Source organism: Homarus americanus, unplaced genomic scaffold (genome assembly GCF_018991925.1).
Source record: "Homarus americanus isolate GMGI-L3 unplaced genomic scaffold, GMGI_Hamer_2.0 scaffold58000, whole genome shotgun sequence".
NCBI lineage: Eukaryota > Metazoa > Arthropoda > Malacostraca > Decapoda > Nephropidae > Homarus > Homarus americanus.
The window spans coordinates 94900-112861 of NW_024725173.1; the positions used below are offsets into that span (position 1 = coordinate 94900).

General features: G+C 42.2%; 1 protein-coding gene and 1 long non-coding RNA gene across 2 annotated transcripts in view; one reads left to right on the plus strand and one right to left on the minus strand.

Annotated features, from left to right (window-relative positions):
• LOC121864759 overlaps positions 1 to 17962 on the plus strand; it is a 94319-nt gene that overhangs the window by 59408 nt on the left and 16949 nt on the right. The gene's annotated exons all lie outside the window — the stretch shown is intronic.
• Positions 710 to 12371, minus strand: LOC121864758. The gene is made up of 7 exons (XM_042363925.1): positions 12255 to 12371; positions 11729 to 11915; positions 8879 to 9083; positions 6360 to 6556; positions 3339 to 3534; positions 1905 to 2080; positions 710 to 1227 (listed from the first exon to the last, which is right to left on the minus strand). The coding sequence occupies exons 1-7, from the start codon at positions 12355 to 12357 to the stop codon at positions 1059 to 1061; spliced, it is 1233 nt and encodes a 410-aa protein (XP_042219859.1). The 5' UTR covers positions 12358 to 12371; the 3' UTR covers positions 710 to 1058.

Sequence of the window (17962 nt, forward strand, 5' to 3'; positions counted from 1 at the left end):
TGTCAAATCCTCCAGTTTCCGTCTCCACCTCCTCCGCCGACTCAAGTCCCTCGGAGTTCCCGCACCCGAGCTCCTCAGTGTTTACACAACATTCATACTTCCCAAGCTCACCTATGCCTCCCCCACCTGGTCTTCCTCCCTAAATGCCACACAACGTAAACACCTAGAAAAAGTGCAAAAGAGGGCATGCAAGATTATTCTCTCCCCTTCCTACTCCACATATCAAGAAGCGCTCAACACACTGACCCTTTCGACTCTCACTGACCATCACCACGACCTCATCTGCAAATTTGGTAAGAAGCTTCTACACCATCCCCGACACCGGCCCCTACTACCACCTGAGATCCCCTGTCCGAGAATTGCTGTTCGACACCACAACCGCATCCAGCCCATACGTGCACGAACTGATCGCTATAAGAACAGCCCAGTCCCAACCATTGTAAAAATTATCAATAACATGTAATAAATCAGTGTATTCACTCCCAGTAAACACTGCTCCCTACACTGTCACTATGTTGAAATGAACTGTATTTTGAGCTGATCCCCATCTAAGTTACTATATGTCTTATTTGTGTCACTTATGTCACTTGTATATTATTTGTAATTCGTAACCCATTCCCCAAATATGTAACTGTATATTTTCAGCCTTCTGGCTGCCAAGCTCTTTCAATAAACCGTTAATTATTATTATTATTATTATTATTATAGTATATTAGATGACAAATACTCCATCTTATGGGTTCCCGGTTCATAGGTCAGTGTCTTCAGTGGTGCTTCATATTACAAATAGAATTCCTGAAGTGGATACAGTTCTTGCGGTTTTTCGTGTTGAGGGAGGACGGCCCAGGTTGGTATCAGACTGTTTCAGAGGTTCGTTTCCAAGAAGAGTGAATCACCTGGCCGTGTTTCTTCTGGTTTCAATGGTTCGTTTCGTGGAAGAGTGAACCAAACTTACTGCGGATCCATGAAGGCTGCTGGTAAGAGGTTCGTGTCAAGTGGATGGTGATGGTGGAGGTGGATAGTGTTGGGGTTCAAGAAGGATATCAAGAACGGATAGATCAGGTGGACAGTGTTGGAGACGGGACGGTGGGGTCGAGGAGGATGTCGGCGAGGATAGCGGTGAGGCGGTCTCGGAGGTGCTGGGTGCTGGAGAAGAGGTTGACGCTCATGATGCTCCACACCACCAACAGCTGACGAGCCTTAACCAGCTGGTCCTCGAACACGTCTCTGTAAACACAATAACACAGTGGGAGATGACAACATATGGCTCACAACTCATTTGACAACGTAATATAAACACCTCCCCTACCAACACAACACAACACAATACAACACAAACACCTCGAACGCGTAAGTTATTCCCTCTCTGAGCAAGAAACTGATAAGAGGTCGCTGAATCATTTCTTCCTCTCCTGCCTGTACGAGCTGAGAGTAGATCCATCTGCTCCCCTCTGTCCGCTGGGGAGGAGAGAGGAAGGTGGGAAGAAGGCGATTAATCTAGGGTGGAAAGGGAGTGGGAGGAAGAGAATGATCTGGGGAGGAAAAAAGATGGGAGGGATTTTTTTTTTGTGATCTGGGGAGGGAAAGAGGGGAAAGGGTATTTAATGATATCAGGAAGAAAACAAATAAATGGAGAGGGAAAGAATAGTGGGAGGAAAACTTTATGCGAAGAAAAAAATGATTGAGGACGAAAAAAATGATCACGGGAGAAAAATAAATCAGGAAGGTAAAGAATAACGAATAACTGATTGGGGAAGAAAAACAAATGACTGGGAAGGAAATGAATGACTTGGAAAGAAAGAAGAACATGAGGAAAAACGAATGAGGTAAGGATGAAAAGAATAACTGAAGAGGAAAAACAAAACAAAAAATCACTGAATTCCCCTCAAGGACACTGGACTCACCTAGGGTACGATAGGTTAGCGTTAAGGTCGGTGAGCGCTGCGTTGAAGGCGTTGAAGTACACGTCGGTGGCTGATTTGGTCACCCTCCGTCTCACGTCCGCATCCACGCCTATGTTGAGCAAGTAGACCAGATCACATGTTCCTTGGGAGTACCGCGCCGTGGCCCAGTCAATCACCTGTAAACCGCGAGGGTAATGTTTAAAAAAATATTTCTTATTTAGTGTAGAAACTTGTTGTAAGATTTGGTGAAAGGTGGTGGTACTTTACAAAGACCTCGGGTCGTTTCAAGCACTTGGAATCCTTGAAAGACTTGGTGATCGTAATTACTTAAAGATCCTTGCCCGTTGAAGCACCTAGTTCCCTAACACAATAACAACAAACAAAAGCAACAACAACACTACTATATATATAAAAAATAGCCACCTTTATAAACATTTGTCTCCTCTTGGTGATATAATAAGAAACAGGTGTTCAAAGCCAACAGTTGCATCACCTTTGTGGTCTAGTGTCACAGGTGTGGAAGTGTACTGGTGCGCAGGTGTAAGGAGAGATATTTAGTTACTATGCAGCGTAACCTTCTCTCCACAAAGTACTTCAGAAGAGGTAAAATTTATGGTTTAGGGTAAAATCGGGGCCTCAGAAAATATACCCCAAGTTTATTGTAATTGAATATAAATGCGAATGTAGCTACTCTCTCTCAGCTGTAATCCTTAATCCTTACACTTCCCGTCAGTAATCTCAGTGGCTCTTCCCTCCTTTGTTCTCGTGGCCATTTCACCAATTTAATTCCCCACATTGTCTTTATTAATAACCTGTATCGTCCATATATTATTATCCCACCGCAAATACCTTCAGTCTTTAGCAAGGGAGAGATGGGTGTGGGGGAGGTGGGGAGGGTGGGACTGGGTGGGTATGTTAGGGGGAGGGGTGGGGGTGGGTGAGGAGGGGGGTGCCTGGGTAAAAAAAAAGTCTTTTATTTAATCATTATAAAAAAAATCTGTGGTAGTTATTTATTTAGTCCCATATATTTATTCATATAGTAAAAACAAATCACCACCGTCAATAACATTTAATCAAAGTAAAACGAAGGTGATTGGGATTTTTTTTTCCATGTTTTTTTTTTTTTTAATTCAATGGCGTCATTATGTAATTGGGTTAGTAGGTGATACAAAATCGAGACGTGTTTGTTATGGTAATTAACCTTTGACCGATGAGCACTATTTAACACCTGGTAGTAGTATATCTCTGCTTTGGTACCATTCAAATCACAATACGGAATAATAAACAATTAACCTGACAGATAGATAGATAGATAGATAGATTGATAGATAGATAGATTGATAGATAGATAGATATATAGATACTAGCCGGCTGGTGTACATGGGTAATGTGTTGAGGGCTGGTATTCTGGGCCTTAAAGAGAGAATAACTTACCTTAATAGTATACTGGCCGTCAGTGGTATGCTTGAAGAATATATTAGAGGGCTGGAGGTCGCCGTGCATGGCCGTAGCGAATGGTTCCTGCGGGAGGAGGCCGGATACCACGAACTCTGGCGGGTTGACCTCGTAGGGCGCCAACATCTCTAACAAATGAGTCTTAGTAGCGTCTCCTGACCACTCCTCCTGTAACCTGTCGGGGTTGGAGAGAGGTGACACACACACACACACACACACGCACACACACACACACGCACACATACACACACACACACACACACTACTACTAATACTACTTTGCTGTCACTCAGAATCGAGTCTGACGATCATCCAGTTATGATACAATGTGATGAGTTATTAAGGATGTCACCTTCGTTACGGTGTGGCAATTTATCAGGTTTGTCTTAAGACTATTCTTACACCTTTTCCGTTGTCCGTCAGCGTTACGTTTATCATTCATTAGGTGACTGTCAAGTACCTGCTTTGGCAGTCTATTGTCGTCCATACGGGTAACATGGGCAATCCAACGTAGTTGTTCATGGATAATGGTAGCCTCGATGCTCCTAAAGTTGGTATCAGCAAGAATACTGGCATTTGTCCTCTTCTTCCCAGCGAACTTGGAGGATGGAACGTAGACTATGTTGGTGAAAGTTTTCAAGTGCCTTGAGATGCCTCCTGTGTGTGACCCATGTCTCGCTGCCATATAGCAGGGTGTGGAGGACCACTGCTCGATACACGTGCAACTTTGTAGATAATTTCAGCTCCCTACAGCTGAAGACACGGATATGGAGTCTGCCAAAGGCTTGAGATGCACATCTGACGCGATGTTGAATATCTTCATCGATGTCTGCTTTGGTGGACAGGTGAGAGCCAAGGTACTGGAAGTGGGTTAACGTTGGATGGACGGTGGAAGCATGACTGAACCAGTGGCGAGTTGGATCAGAATCTGCGTCTTGCATACATTCACCTCAAGGCCGAAGTGTTGAGGATCTCCAGTAGGTCGCGTTCAGTGCGAGCGACGAGAGTGAGGTCGTCTGCATACTGAAGTTCAGTGATTGAAGCGGCTGACACCTTTGTTCTTTCCTGAAGTTATCTTATGTTGAAGAGACCCATCATCTGGTATTGGATGTCCACCCCGTAGGCTAGATTGGCACTGGCGCGGATAAGGAAGGCAGCCAAGAAAATGAAAAAGAGAGTTGGTGCCAACACACATCTGAGGATCTGCCAAAAGGCTTTCCTGTTGATCAAGTTAATTACCTCAGTAAGGTCAATGAAGGCCATGTACAGGTCACGGCGCTGTTCTTTGCACTTCCTCGTATCTGGCGCGCATTAAAGACCGTATTATGTATAATAAAAGAGTGTTGCGTAATTATTTCCAACAATGTTCACACGAACATATTAACGAACCGTAAACAATACGAAATTGTATTATGACCCGTGTATGAATTAACACTTCCTATGAGCAGATTTTATAAGACTGGCATTTTAGTTGTCTGTCTGAAAAATCAAGTTTTTCATTACCTGAGTGAGCGGCTGCGGGGCGCGTCGGTACAGGTGCAGCATCACTGTTCCAATTAGATTTTACCTCGTCATCTTTCGTTCCCCGCCTGTATACTTTATCCTTGATAGGATATGTAGCTCAATGACTGGGCATATGGTATACTTTCGCTAATACTACATATTTTAGAAAGGGAATTATTCAAGTAACAATTGGGAAAAGGGGAAAATTATTATTTGTGGTCCCTTGTTTGTAAGTCACAGCTTCCGTGGCATAACTCAAAGCTGGATTGGCCTAAGATTAATAATGGCTTTCTTAATGTAGCAACAACAGGTTCTTGATAACGCAGATTATTATGATTAAATGTTGTTCACATTTTAGCATAAAACAGTAAGTTATTTGTTAGACGACACCAACCAACCGACACACAATGAATATTCCATTTCGAAACAATTTGGGCGGCGTTATCAGACATAATAACCTTACATCTCAGGCGGTGTAGTAAACCACACTGTCTAAAAACGTAAATAATCTGTTTTGTAATAAAACTGGCAACATTAATTTTTTTTCTTATGCACTAAATACCTCCTGTTTAAATTCCTTTTGCTGTCAATCTTTACCTTCCCTATTATTTCTCGCCCTCCTCCTGACCTTACTCTGGCCACCCGGGCTGACTTGGGTATGACGTCAGCCAATAGTTGAATAGATAAGCATAGTGAGCTAATGAGTTCTCAACATGTTACTTAAGACAAATTTCTCCTCAACTCCTAGAAGGCAAAAAAACACAGAAGTATTAGTAGTTTATATGCATTATCAGTTGCACTTGAACACAGCACGAATAATACACAACACAATATACATAACGCACGGTATAAGCGATACATTAAACACATACAATTGAAAATGATGTGAAAATATACAATATGATAGCGGCGTGGGTTATAGTTATGCAGGTGCAGGTCCGACACTGGTGATGACAGCAGTAGGGATTCCCCGAATACCCTGGACTCTCAGCTGCCACCCCCCCCCCCCTCGTGTTATGTTCGTCGCGTTCTGAGCACATTTCTTAAGATTACGTCATAGTCCATTAGGTTCTTCTGTATTTGTGCATTTATTTATTACACTCCAGTAAATGACATGAGTTACATCCAGTTACTCACCCACATTCTCGAGCATGATGGCCATAACACCAGCCAATGGGAGAGAAGAGAATGTAATTATCTTTTTATCAGTGAAATGTCTACCTGCTGTCACATCTAAGATAAGTTAACGATAAGCTGAACATTTATATATATTTATGAACAAATAAGTATATAACTGAGGAGATAAAAGTCCACGTAATCCTCAAGACGGAGGGTGAACATAACAAGGGAGGGGGGGCGACAGCTGACAGTCCTGGGTATTCGAGGAATCCCCACTGCTGTCATCACCAGTGGTGGACATACACCCATACACAATCCACCAGAATCTATGAAGCCTTAAACACCAAGAATAAAGGGGCGAAAGCTTCACTATCATACCTCTGGAAGCCCGCCCTGACGAACACAGAGAACAGGGGGCTTTCGACGCTGGCCTGGTGGAAGCAGCCGGGGAAGGCGTCAAGGAGGTTGATGCGGTTGATCACTTTGTAGGCCACCACCGTACCATGGTAAGTGCCCAGCTTCTGCGCCACCGTCAGGATGTGGTCCTCCCCTAGCCCCTGGCTCACATTCTTCGTCTGTAGGAAGAATGATTGTGATGCTGTGAAGGAAGGACGTTTGTCGTACTGTTTGTGATGTGAAGGGGAAATATTTGTGTAAAGAAAGAACGTTTGTGTTACTGTAAGGAAAAACATTTGTGACATTGGAGGAAGAACGTTTGTAACGATCATTGCTGTTCAGTTGCTCACAGGAAATGTTGTCACCTCTCCTTCTGGTCCACGAACCCCGAGATTCAGACTCGTGAACCCGAAGCAGTAGACACTGATGCATTATTCTGCCCATAAATGCTTCGGATTCACGACTCTGAATCTCGGGGTTCGTGGACCAACAAGAGAGGCGACAGGACTTTAGTGGGTGATTATACCTGTAGCTGTACCTGGACAAAAGCTTTTACCGAGGTGTACTAAACGGGCTATTGGAACCTAAATATGCAGATAACCAACAGTGATTTACGTTGTTCTGACCAGCCAACGTAACTTGGTGTATGCCTCCTGTGGGGTGCAGTATATCGTAATAATAATAATAATAATAATAATAGTAATAATAATGATAGTGATCTCGTGATAATAATGATAACAGCAATAATAATGTTGATAATAATAATTCCAATAATAATAATAATAATAATAATAATAATAATAATAATAATAATAATAATAATAAAAAACACTGACTCCTAACTACCACAACCCATACCCACAACACTCCAACAACCTACTTCACATCACCAGTACTTGATATTTATACACAGGTCGATCAACCTCGCTTACAACCACAACACGACTCTCCTGAACAATAAACACAAGGCTATTTTTATTCATTAGCGTCTATTCGGTGCTGGGCTCCCTGGACAGCCTACCGCCTGCCTCCTGTGTCCGAGTTAAAGGGGTGGTCGGTAAAGGTGCGTGTATACCAGGTGAAGCTACACTGTTTCACTGCCATCCACACTGACATCCATACTGACATCCATATTGACATCCATATTGACATCCATACTGACATCCATATTGATATCCATATTGATATCCATATTGACATCCATACTGACATCCATACTGACATCCATATTGATATCCATATTGACATCCATACTGGCATCCATATTGACATCCATACTGACATCCATATTGACATCCACACTGAGTCCACACAGACATCCATATTGCCATTTATATTGACATCTATACTGACATACATATTTACATCCACAATGACATCCACATTAACATCCATTCTGACCTCCACACTGACACCTTTACTGATATACATATTGACATTCATATTGACATCCATACTGACATACGTACTGACATCCATATTGTCATCCACACACGCATTCATATTGATATCTATATTGACAACCATATCCACACACACCCACATTGACATCCGCACTGACGATGACTGCGTTAGTAGTAGGGGAATTTAACCAACTGGACAATTACTGGTAACTATTTCAGACAGTCGCTGATATTGTGGACATGGTGGGCGGACAATCTGTCACTGGAAAAGTCGTTACCTACCTATTGAATACTGTGTTATATTTATTAAACGTAGATGAAGCCATGGTTAGGTTAGGTTAGATTAAGGTTAGGTTAAGGTTAGGTTAGGTTAGCGTAAGGATGGTTAAGGGGGGTTAATCTAAAGGTGGAACTCAATTTTATGTCATTGCGTTAGGTTAGGAAGGTTAGATTAAGGTTAGGTTAAGGTTAGGTTAAGGTTAGGTTAAGGTTAGGTTAGGTTAGCGTAAGGATGGTTAAGAGGGGGTTAATCTAAAGGTGGAACTCAGTTTTATGTCATTGCGTTAGGTTAGGAAGGTTAGATTAAGGTTAGATTAAGGTTAGGTTAAGGTTAGGTTAGGAAGAAGCGTGTGATGGTTAAGAGGAATATCTAAAGGTGGAACTCAATTTTATGTCATTGCGTTAGAAGTTAGGAAGGTTAGATTAAGGTTAGATTAAGGTTAGGTTAAGGTTAGGTTAGGTTAGCGTAAGGATGGTTAAGGGGGGTTAATCTAAAGGTGGAACTCAATTTTATGTCATTGCGTTAGGTTAGGAAGGTTAGATTAAGGTTAGGTTAAGGTTAGGTTAAGGTTAGGTTAAGGTTAGGTTAGGTTAGCGTAAGGATGGTTAAGAGGGGGTTAATCTAAAGGTGGAACTCAGTTTTATGTCATTGCGTTAGGTTAGGAAGGTTAGATTAAGGTTAGATTAAGGTTAGGTTAAGGTTAGGTTAAGGTTAGGTTAGGTTAGCGTAAGGATGGTTAAGAGGGGGTTAATCTAAAGGTGGAACTCAGTTTTATGTCATTGCGTGTTCATCAGTAGACAACACACACCAGTACTCACATGGTAGCCGAGGTGTGTGATCTCTGGGAGCACGAGGGTGAAGTGGTGTTGGGTGCTGACGGCCAGAGCGTGGGACGGCACAATCTCCCCCACCACGCCCTCACACACGCCCCGCCGCGCCTTCTCCCACTCTCCCAGCGCCACTAGGAACCGTCCATACTGACCTACCTCTATGTGATGCATCCCTTCTGACGTCAGCAGTCCTCTGGGGGGGGGGGGGAGAAGTCTTGTAGGTAGTGTAGATAATGATGGTAACTGCCATATGGGTACTTAACTGCAGGTGATTTTTAAATTAGTGTATTATTTTAATTTAGATTTTTAAATTTATTGAACTTATTAAATGCCTGAGTAAAAGCCTTAGGGTTGAAGGAGGAAATTCTAATATATTTTTCTTTTACGTGAGAATTAGATAGAATTTCAATAACGGAGAACTTAAGAGACTATTCAACAAATTCTAAATTCACTGACTTTAAAGAGAAAATTTGCTCAAACACTGACGAAATAATTTTTGTCTTCATAATAACCTGTAATTAACGTCGTGCACCCCACAAGACACACCTGCCCACCTGTTGTAACGAAGGAACCAGGTAGTATATATTGTCTCTCACGTTCCTACACACTCCGTCACACACTCACAGGGAGGACTTGGTGTGTGTGTGTGTGTGTGTGTGTGTGTGTGTGTGTGTGTGTGTGTGTGTGTTAAGTGTCCTTTCTGAGTGTGTTAACTAACTCGTAAGTGTCTTCCAAGGATGTGCTTATATCTTTAAGTATTTCAGTGTGTTTGCTTGTCTTTATTTGCCATCCATTACATAGAGTATTACTATAGACAGATAAATGGTTAGATAGACAAGCAGATAAATAAATAGATAACTGTACAGGTAAATAGATAACATAAAAACATAAGAACAAAAGAACGGAAGAAACTGCAGCGGGCCTATTGGTCCATACTGGGCAGTCCCGTTTACACCCAACCCCTATTGCTCATATATCCGTCCAACCAATGTTTGAAGCTATCCATCGTATTCTAGTCAATAATGATATTTGGTAACTTGTTCCACTCGTCCACTACTCTATTTCCATACCAATGTTTACCTATTTCGCGCCTAAATCTAAATTTATCTAATTTAAAACCATTGTTACTAGTTCGCTCCTGGTTGGATAGTTTGAGTAGCTTTATAATGTCCCCTTTGTTCAGCCCTGACTTCCATTTATACACCTCTATCATATCGCCCCTCACTCTACGTCTCTCCAGGGAGTGCAAATTAAGATGCATTAACCTGTCTCTGTACTCGAGGTTCCTAATGCCCGGATTAGTCTTGTCATTCTCCTCTGAATTCTGTCTAGGGATTCTATATCCATTCTGTAATACGGTGACCAGAATTGAACTGCGTAATCCAAGTGAGGTCTCACAAGCGCAAGATATAGTTTTAAGATGACCTCGCTAGTCTTGTAACTAACACTCCTTTGTATGACCCCAAGTACTTTATTAGCCTTGTTTCGAGCAAATACACATTGGTTACTTGGCTTAAGATTCTTACTTATCATTACTCCTAAATCTTTCTCACATTCGGATTTCTCTATAACATTGCTGTTCATCTGATATCTGGTTTCTCTGTTTACATCTCCTAGACTTAGTACATTACATTTGTCCACATTGAATTTCATCTGCCATTTTTCAGATAATTTCTGTGGTATTTTCCAAGGCTGTGATGGTCTGTTAGTCTGTGTTAATACATGTCCGTGTGTTGGTGTGTCAGGAACCTCGTAAATGGTTTAACTCTGTACTGTAGCGCACCTCACCTCGCCTCACCTCACCTACCTCACCTCACCTCACCTCACCTCACCTACCTCACCTCACCTCGCCTCACCTACCTCACCTCACCTCACCTCACCTCAACTCTCCAACTCCTGATTGAACTTGGTAGGTCTTTGAAGTTAGCAGAGGAATGTAAACTAATGTCCTACCCAAGCGGAGACGAGGGTCGGTGTAGTTAGGTGGAGGGGGTAAAGAGAACAGAGCGAGAGAGACAACAAAGAGAGAGAGAGTTATATATATATATATATATATATATATATATATATATATATATATATATATATATATATATATATATATATATATATATATATATATATATATATATATATATATATATATATATGGAGAGAGAGAGAGACAGTGTATTCATCCAGTCATACAACAAAATAAACCACAATATCGTCTTAAATTATCACGAAGGCATCTACTGGGTGAGGGGTGGATAGGCTGGGGTGAGTGATGAATAGAACATAACATAAGAACATAAGAATGGAGGAAACTGCAGCGGGCCTATTGACCCATACTGGGCAGTCCCATTTACATCCAACCCCTATCCTTCATATATCCATCCAACCTATGTTTGAAGCTATCCAGGGTATTCGAGTTAATGATGTTGTTTGGTAACTTGTTCCACTCGTCCACTACTCTATTTCCAAATCAATATTTACCTATTTCGAGCCTAAATCTAAATTTGTCTATTTTAAAACCATAAGGCTGTCGTGAGGGGCGAATAGACTAGGCACTAGGGTGAGGGTTGGACAGGCTGGGGTGAGGGGTGCCAGAACAGGTTGATGAGGCAGGTGAGCTGTCACGGGTCAGAGATAAACAGGTCACTTACCCTGTCTTGTTTACCAGGTCAAGATAATGAAGCAAATATTAGGACTCAGCGCTGGTCCACAAACCTAAGCTAACCCTAACCGACCGCAACCTAACCTAACCTAACCTAACCTAACCCTAACCGACCGCAACCTAACCTAACCTCTGAGTTAATTCTTGTGTTAAAGGGGAAAGAAAATTCCCAGTCAACTTACGACATGTAACCTTCAGTAGGGATTAACTTGACCACAAACGTCTCCTTCCTCAGCGCCGCCTCCACCTCACCCTCCACCTCGTACTCCACACTCACGGTCGCCCTTGAGCTGCTGAAACCCGCCAAAGCGTCTGTCGAGGAGCACTTGTCTCGAATCCATTTGTTCAGTTTGATCCTCGAGTCTTTACCTGTGAAATAAATAGTAATTAAGATACAATAATACAGGTACAGTGGCGTCATTAGGTACAGTTTCAGATACAGTGACTTTATGAGGTACAAGTTTAGGTGTGGTGAATGAGTTACCTGAGGTGTGGCGGGGGTGGTGAATGAGTTACCTGAGGTGTGGCGGAGGTGGTGAATGAGTTACCTGAGGTGTGGCGGAGGTGGTGAATGAGTTACCTGAGGTGTGGCGGAGGTGATGAATGAGTTACCTGAGGTGTGGTGGTGGTAGTGAATGAGTTACCTGAGGTGTGGTGGTGGTGATGAATGAGTTACCTGAGGTGTGGTGGTGGTGATGAATGAGTTACCTGAGGTGTGGTGAAGGTTGTGCTTGAGGAGACGCAACACCCAGGTCTCCGTGATATCGTCCACCTTCTTCAACAAGAGCTTCTCCTCCTGGGTCTCCGCCATGGCCTCCTTCTGAGTCTCCTGGGTAAAAAAAAAAGTTGAGGTGATTAGTAAAGGTTGTCTGTGATTATTATGAGTATTTTTATTATTATTATTATTATTATTATTATTATTATTATTATTATTATTTTTATTATTATTATTATTATTATTATTATTATTATTATTATTATTATTATTATTATTGATTACGGTAGTTAAGAAGCTCAGAGCAGCTAGATATTGACCGTACGTCCGTCTTTCCGTCCCTCCCACCGTCCGCCCTAGAAAAAGTTATCAATCCATACCTAGAGAATGAATAAGCAGAACATAATGAAGTTTTCTATACAATTTTTGGATAACGTTAAAATTAGACATCCCGGTATATTTCACAAGATGATTAACTACCTTATCACAATGCTAGATTAGGGTTAGGTTAGGGTAGGGTAGTGTAGGGTAGGTTAAATTAAGTTAGGTTAGGTGAGATTAGGTTAGGTTAGCATTAGGGGGTTAATCTCAAGGTGAAATTAGCTAGGGTGTCTAATGCTTAAATGATCCATCCATTTAGCAGACATTAATGGATTTATGGAACGATATGTAATTTGAGGCATAATTTTATTTCAGTGGTAGATATTGGCTGTGTTCAGGAATCACTTTTTTTTTCCCATGTGTGCTTGTGACAGTTTTAGCCGCTGCTGAGTCCAGGGGGCTGGGTGCAGCTGTGAGGCATCTAGCTGAGGACCTCCCTAATAGCGTCATGAATATATATGAGACGTGGGATACGATTTTTGTCATTGGTAAGCTGGGCTGTGATCGATAAGCAAGTATTTTACTTACGTACAGAAAATGAAGCGGGTGTAGCCTCGTGTCGGTGGTGATGATGGTACGGTGTTATATCATGGTGAAGGAGAGTACAGTATATACCACTTTTAACTGGTCTAATGTTATGGTTTTATATCATGGTGAGGCAGAGTGCGGTATACCACTTTAACTGGTTTATTGGTACGGTGTTATATCATGGTGAGGGAGAGAGAACACCACCTTCACTGATTAAGTAAAACTAGTTCATGTCAGATTTGATTATATTTTGTTAGGGTAGGTTAAGTTAATCATCGGGTGAAATATAATGGGTTGTCTAATCTTCGCGTGATAGGATTATCATTAGTCGAAAAATAACTTGAAATAAAAAATGGGCAGGATGATATTTTGGGACACAGGCGAATAGAGGAGTTTACCCTTCTAGATTAAACACCATTAAAGAAAACGACAAGAATAACGACGACAAGAGAAAACGACAAATACTCCCAAATTCCAAACAATTACGAAACAGCATTTGCTATTTATTTTCATTTTTATTCAATCCAATACATATCGATTTTACATAATCTTTTTAATACGACAGTAAACGAAAATTAAATTCTTCGCATGTTCGGCTTTATTCCTAAAAAAAAAAAGTTATAAATCACACTTAATTAGTATGCATTATCCAGGATTTGTATTAATCAAACAATACTGAAATGTGAGCTTTTAATACAACACTAACTGTACTGTAAGTTGTAGTGAAATATTTTGTTCCAATATTTGTGTAATGTGTGTGTGTGAGAGAGAGAGAGAGAGAGAGAGAGGGTGGAAGATGTAGAGACAGACAGACAGGCAGACAGTAAAATACGAACGGGAGGTGAAATAAAAAATACACAAGAGGAAGGGGGGGGGGGATAAAAAGGAAAAAAGTGCAATGGAACGAAAATAAAATAATGAAAAATGGACAAAAATCTGATATTAGTACACCTCTCTTACACCACCAGTACACCTCTCTACCACCAGTACACCTCTCTAACACCACCAGTACACCTAGCTAGCACCACCAGTACACCTCTCTAACACCAGTACACTCTTCTAACACCACCAGTACACCTAGCTAGCACCACCAGTACACCTCTCTTACACCACCAGTACACCTCTCTAACACCAGTACACTCTTCTAACACCACTAGTACACCTCTCTAACACCACCAGTACACTCTTCTAACACCACCAGTACACCTCTCTAACACCAGTACACCTCTCTAACACCACCAGTACACTTCTCTAACACCATCAGTACACCTAGCTAACACTTACAAATAAAGTGCACCTCACTAGGACTTTGGCGAGGGTGTCAACACAGATACACCTCATTAACACCCAAACAAACACCTAGCTCACCTGGCCACCAGTGTGTAGTGACCACCTGGATTGGGTAAACAGAACCCAAAGTTTAAGCCAAAATTACGATGATATTTGGATTTTCTGTACGACGCGTGGGAGACACTGAGTGGTGGGGAGACACTGAGTGGTGGGGAGACACTGAGCGGTGGGGAGACACTGAGTGGCGGGGAGACACTTGAGTGGTGGGGAGACACTGAGGGGTGGGGTGACACTGCGTGGTGGGGAGACACTGCGTGGTGGGGAAACACTGAGCGGTGGGGAGACACTGAGTGGCGGGGAGACACTTGAGTGGTGGGGAGACACTGAGGTGGGAGACACTGCGTGGTGGGGAGACACTGCGTGATGGGGAAACACTGAGCGGTGGGGAGACACTGAGTGGCGGGGAGACACTTGAGTGGTGGGGAGACACTGAGTGGTGAGGAGACACTGCGTGGTGGGGAGACACTGCGTGATGGGGAAACACTGAGCGGTGGGGAGACACTGAGTGGCGGGGAGACACTTGAGTGGTGGGGAGACACTGAGTGGTGAGGAGACACTGCGTGGTGGGGAGACACTAGGTGGCGTAAGGGAGAGCACTCATACTTACTACTCACCAGTGAGAGAGACACTGAGTAAGGATGCGATGATCAGCACTTCTTACTCCCAGTCTCTCTCTTATCTAGGTCAAGGCCCTCCCTCCCTCCCTCCCTAACTCTCTCCTCCTCCATCAATGAGCAGTTTCTCCTCCCCTTCCCTCTCAACCCAACCCTCCCCTGTCCTCCTCCCCCTGTAGTCTCTTTCCACTTACCCCGTTGCAGTCCGTCCTCTGTCACCCTGTAAGCATCCTCTTCCCTGACCCCTTTACACACACACACACACACACACAAAATAAGAACAGCCCAGTCCCAACCATTATAAAAATTACCAACAACTCGTAATCAACCAGTGTATATATTCACTCCCAGCCAATCTTACCTTTTGCACTGTCACTATGTTGAAATGAGCTGTATATAACCTTCTCCCCCACTTAGTTATAATATATCATATTTGTATCACTTAAGTTATTTGTCAATCAAGTGACCCATTCCCCAATTATACTGTATAACTGTATATTTTCAGCCTTCCAGCTGCCATGCTCTTTCAATAAACCGTTAATTATTATGATTACACACACACACACACACACACACACACACACACACACACACACACATTCAATGCATATTATATCATTATGTCTAAATCAAATGTAAGTCTGTATATTTTCAGCCACCGGCTGCAACTCTATTAATAAACCGTTTATTATTATTATTATTATTATTACACACACACGCGTAAATATTGATTAAATTCTGTACACCACCACCACTGCCAGGCAGAGGTGAGAAGCGCAGACAAGTGAATCTGACGTAGAAGCTTCTTTTTTTTCTTGCGTCAGGTAAACAACTCTCACTCTCATTTTCTTGCTATGCCCACCCCAGACCACCTGGAGGCTTGATGCTCCAACATACCTCACCTAATTAACATACTACCGCTACTTGGGTGGGGGGGGGGGATTAGGTTAGGTTAGGTAACATTAGTGTTAGGGGGGATTATAATCAACAGGTGAAATGAACGGGGATGCTTAATTTGTTCACGGGCTCTCCCTCCTCCCCTCCCCACACCGTCCCCATAGTAACTCTCGTGTTAACTTTTGTGGCAAATCCGTAATCTATGTTGATGGCCTAATTTCGATGATCTCACCCCCACCTCATCCCCCTTCACCTCCCACCCCCTTCACCCCCGCCCCACTACCCCGAATCCGATTGGGGTTAGAGATCGATACAGAGTCGAATTGAATAAAGTTTAAATAAATATGTCCTATGAGCTTACATCTTGGGGCATTAAGTAAGGGAAGGAGGAGGTGTTGTGAAGACGTGGTGGCAGCCGGTCCAGACGTGTAGGGAATCACCAGATCACTGAACTTTATCACTGCTAATCAGAATAACAGTATGGCAGGTGTGCTAGATCCCCAGTTGAGACACAATTAGGACATAATGATGATCACCTGAAGATCAGACTCTCCAGCTTAGTTCATCTGATGATTAAACACTGTAACGCTGCCTGTGAAGGGGGGTGTTTGGTTAGGTTAGGTTAGCATTAGGTTAGATTAGCGTTAAGTTAGGTTAGCGTAGTTTATTTAGCGTTAAGTTAGATTGGCGTAATTTAGATAGTCTGATCTGTAATTAATCCTTAGTGACTAGGAAGAATATAAGGGTTGAAAGTCTTATCATTTAACTAATAATTTTCACTCTTATGCTTCTCACTTAAATTTCTTGGTTATTTGATCTGACCAGCGAGTTTAGTTGGGTGTAAAATGTTATTGTTTTAACGGTTCATATCAGGGGTTCAGAATTAACACGAAGGTTTCATTAGAACTTGTGTGTATATGTTGTGTAAAGCAGATGTTAATGGTGTGTTTGTGGGCTTCAAAACCCAGTGTCATGTCAACCTTGAAACTCTGTAATTAAACCTGTACATGAATTCAGGGGTCTTGGTGAGATGAGTCCTTCCCAACACACCTGACTCCTTACATATTTGGGTTAAGGTTTCATTAATTATTCTTCACGTATACACGGGTAACACTCGTTTGTTGTGTCATATTATTGTCTCACACAAAATCGTAGAGATACTTTTTGCAGCGAGTACACACGCACAAGGGCCGTGACATACCATTATACTGATCAACATCCTCTAATATAGTGAACAAACATGAAGAAACTTTAATATTAGGTAAATAAGAGTAAATTTAGCTCTAGTTAATTACGGTAAGTATGAGACCGCCCCATTATTATAACCGGGACTGTATTACTAATAAGAACATAAGAACATATGAATGGAGGAAACTGCAGCGGGCCTATTGGCCCATACTGGGCAGTCCCGTTTACACCCAACCCCTATTGCTCGTATATCCATCCAACCTATGTTTGAAGCTATCCAGTGTATTCGAGTTATGATGATATTTGGTAAGTTGTTCCAGTCGTCCACTACTCTATTTCCAAACCAATGTTTACCTATTTCGCGCCTAAATCTAAATTTGTTTAATTTAAAACCATTGTTACGAGTTCGCTCCTGGTTGGATAGTTTGAGTACCTTTGTAATGTCTCCTTTGTTTAGCCCTGACTTCCATTTATACACCTCTATCAGGTCGCCCCTCACTCTGCGTCTCTCGAGGGACTGCAAATTAAGATGCTTTAACCTGTCTCTGTACTCAAGGTTCCTAATGCCCGGGATTAGCCTTGTCATTCTCCTCTGAATTCTTTCCAAGGATTCTATATCCGTTCTGTAATACGATGACCAGAATTGAACTGCGTAATCCAAGTGAAGTCTCACAAGCGCAAGATATAGTTTTAAGAACATAAGAACATAAGAAAAAAGGGGTCTACAATAAGCCGGTTGGCCT

Coding starts and splice junctions, on each gene's coding strand:
- LOC121864758 (XM_042363925.1), bottom strand. CDS start 12,357: ATGGCGGAGACCCAGGAGGAGAAGCTCTTGTTGAAGAAGGTGGACGAT. Junction 9,084..11,728: donor CCTACTGAAGGTTACATGTC/GTAAGTTGACTG, acceptor CCCCCCCCCCAG/AGGACTGCTGACGTCAGAAG. Junction 2,081..3,338: donor ACGGCCAGTATACTATTAAG/GTAAGTTATTCT, acceptor CGCGGTTTACAG/GTGATTGACTGGGCCACGGC.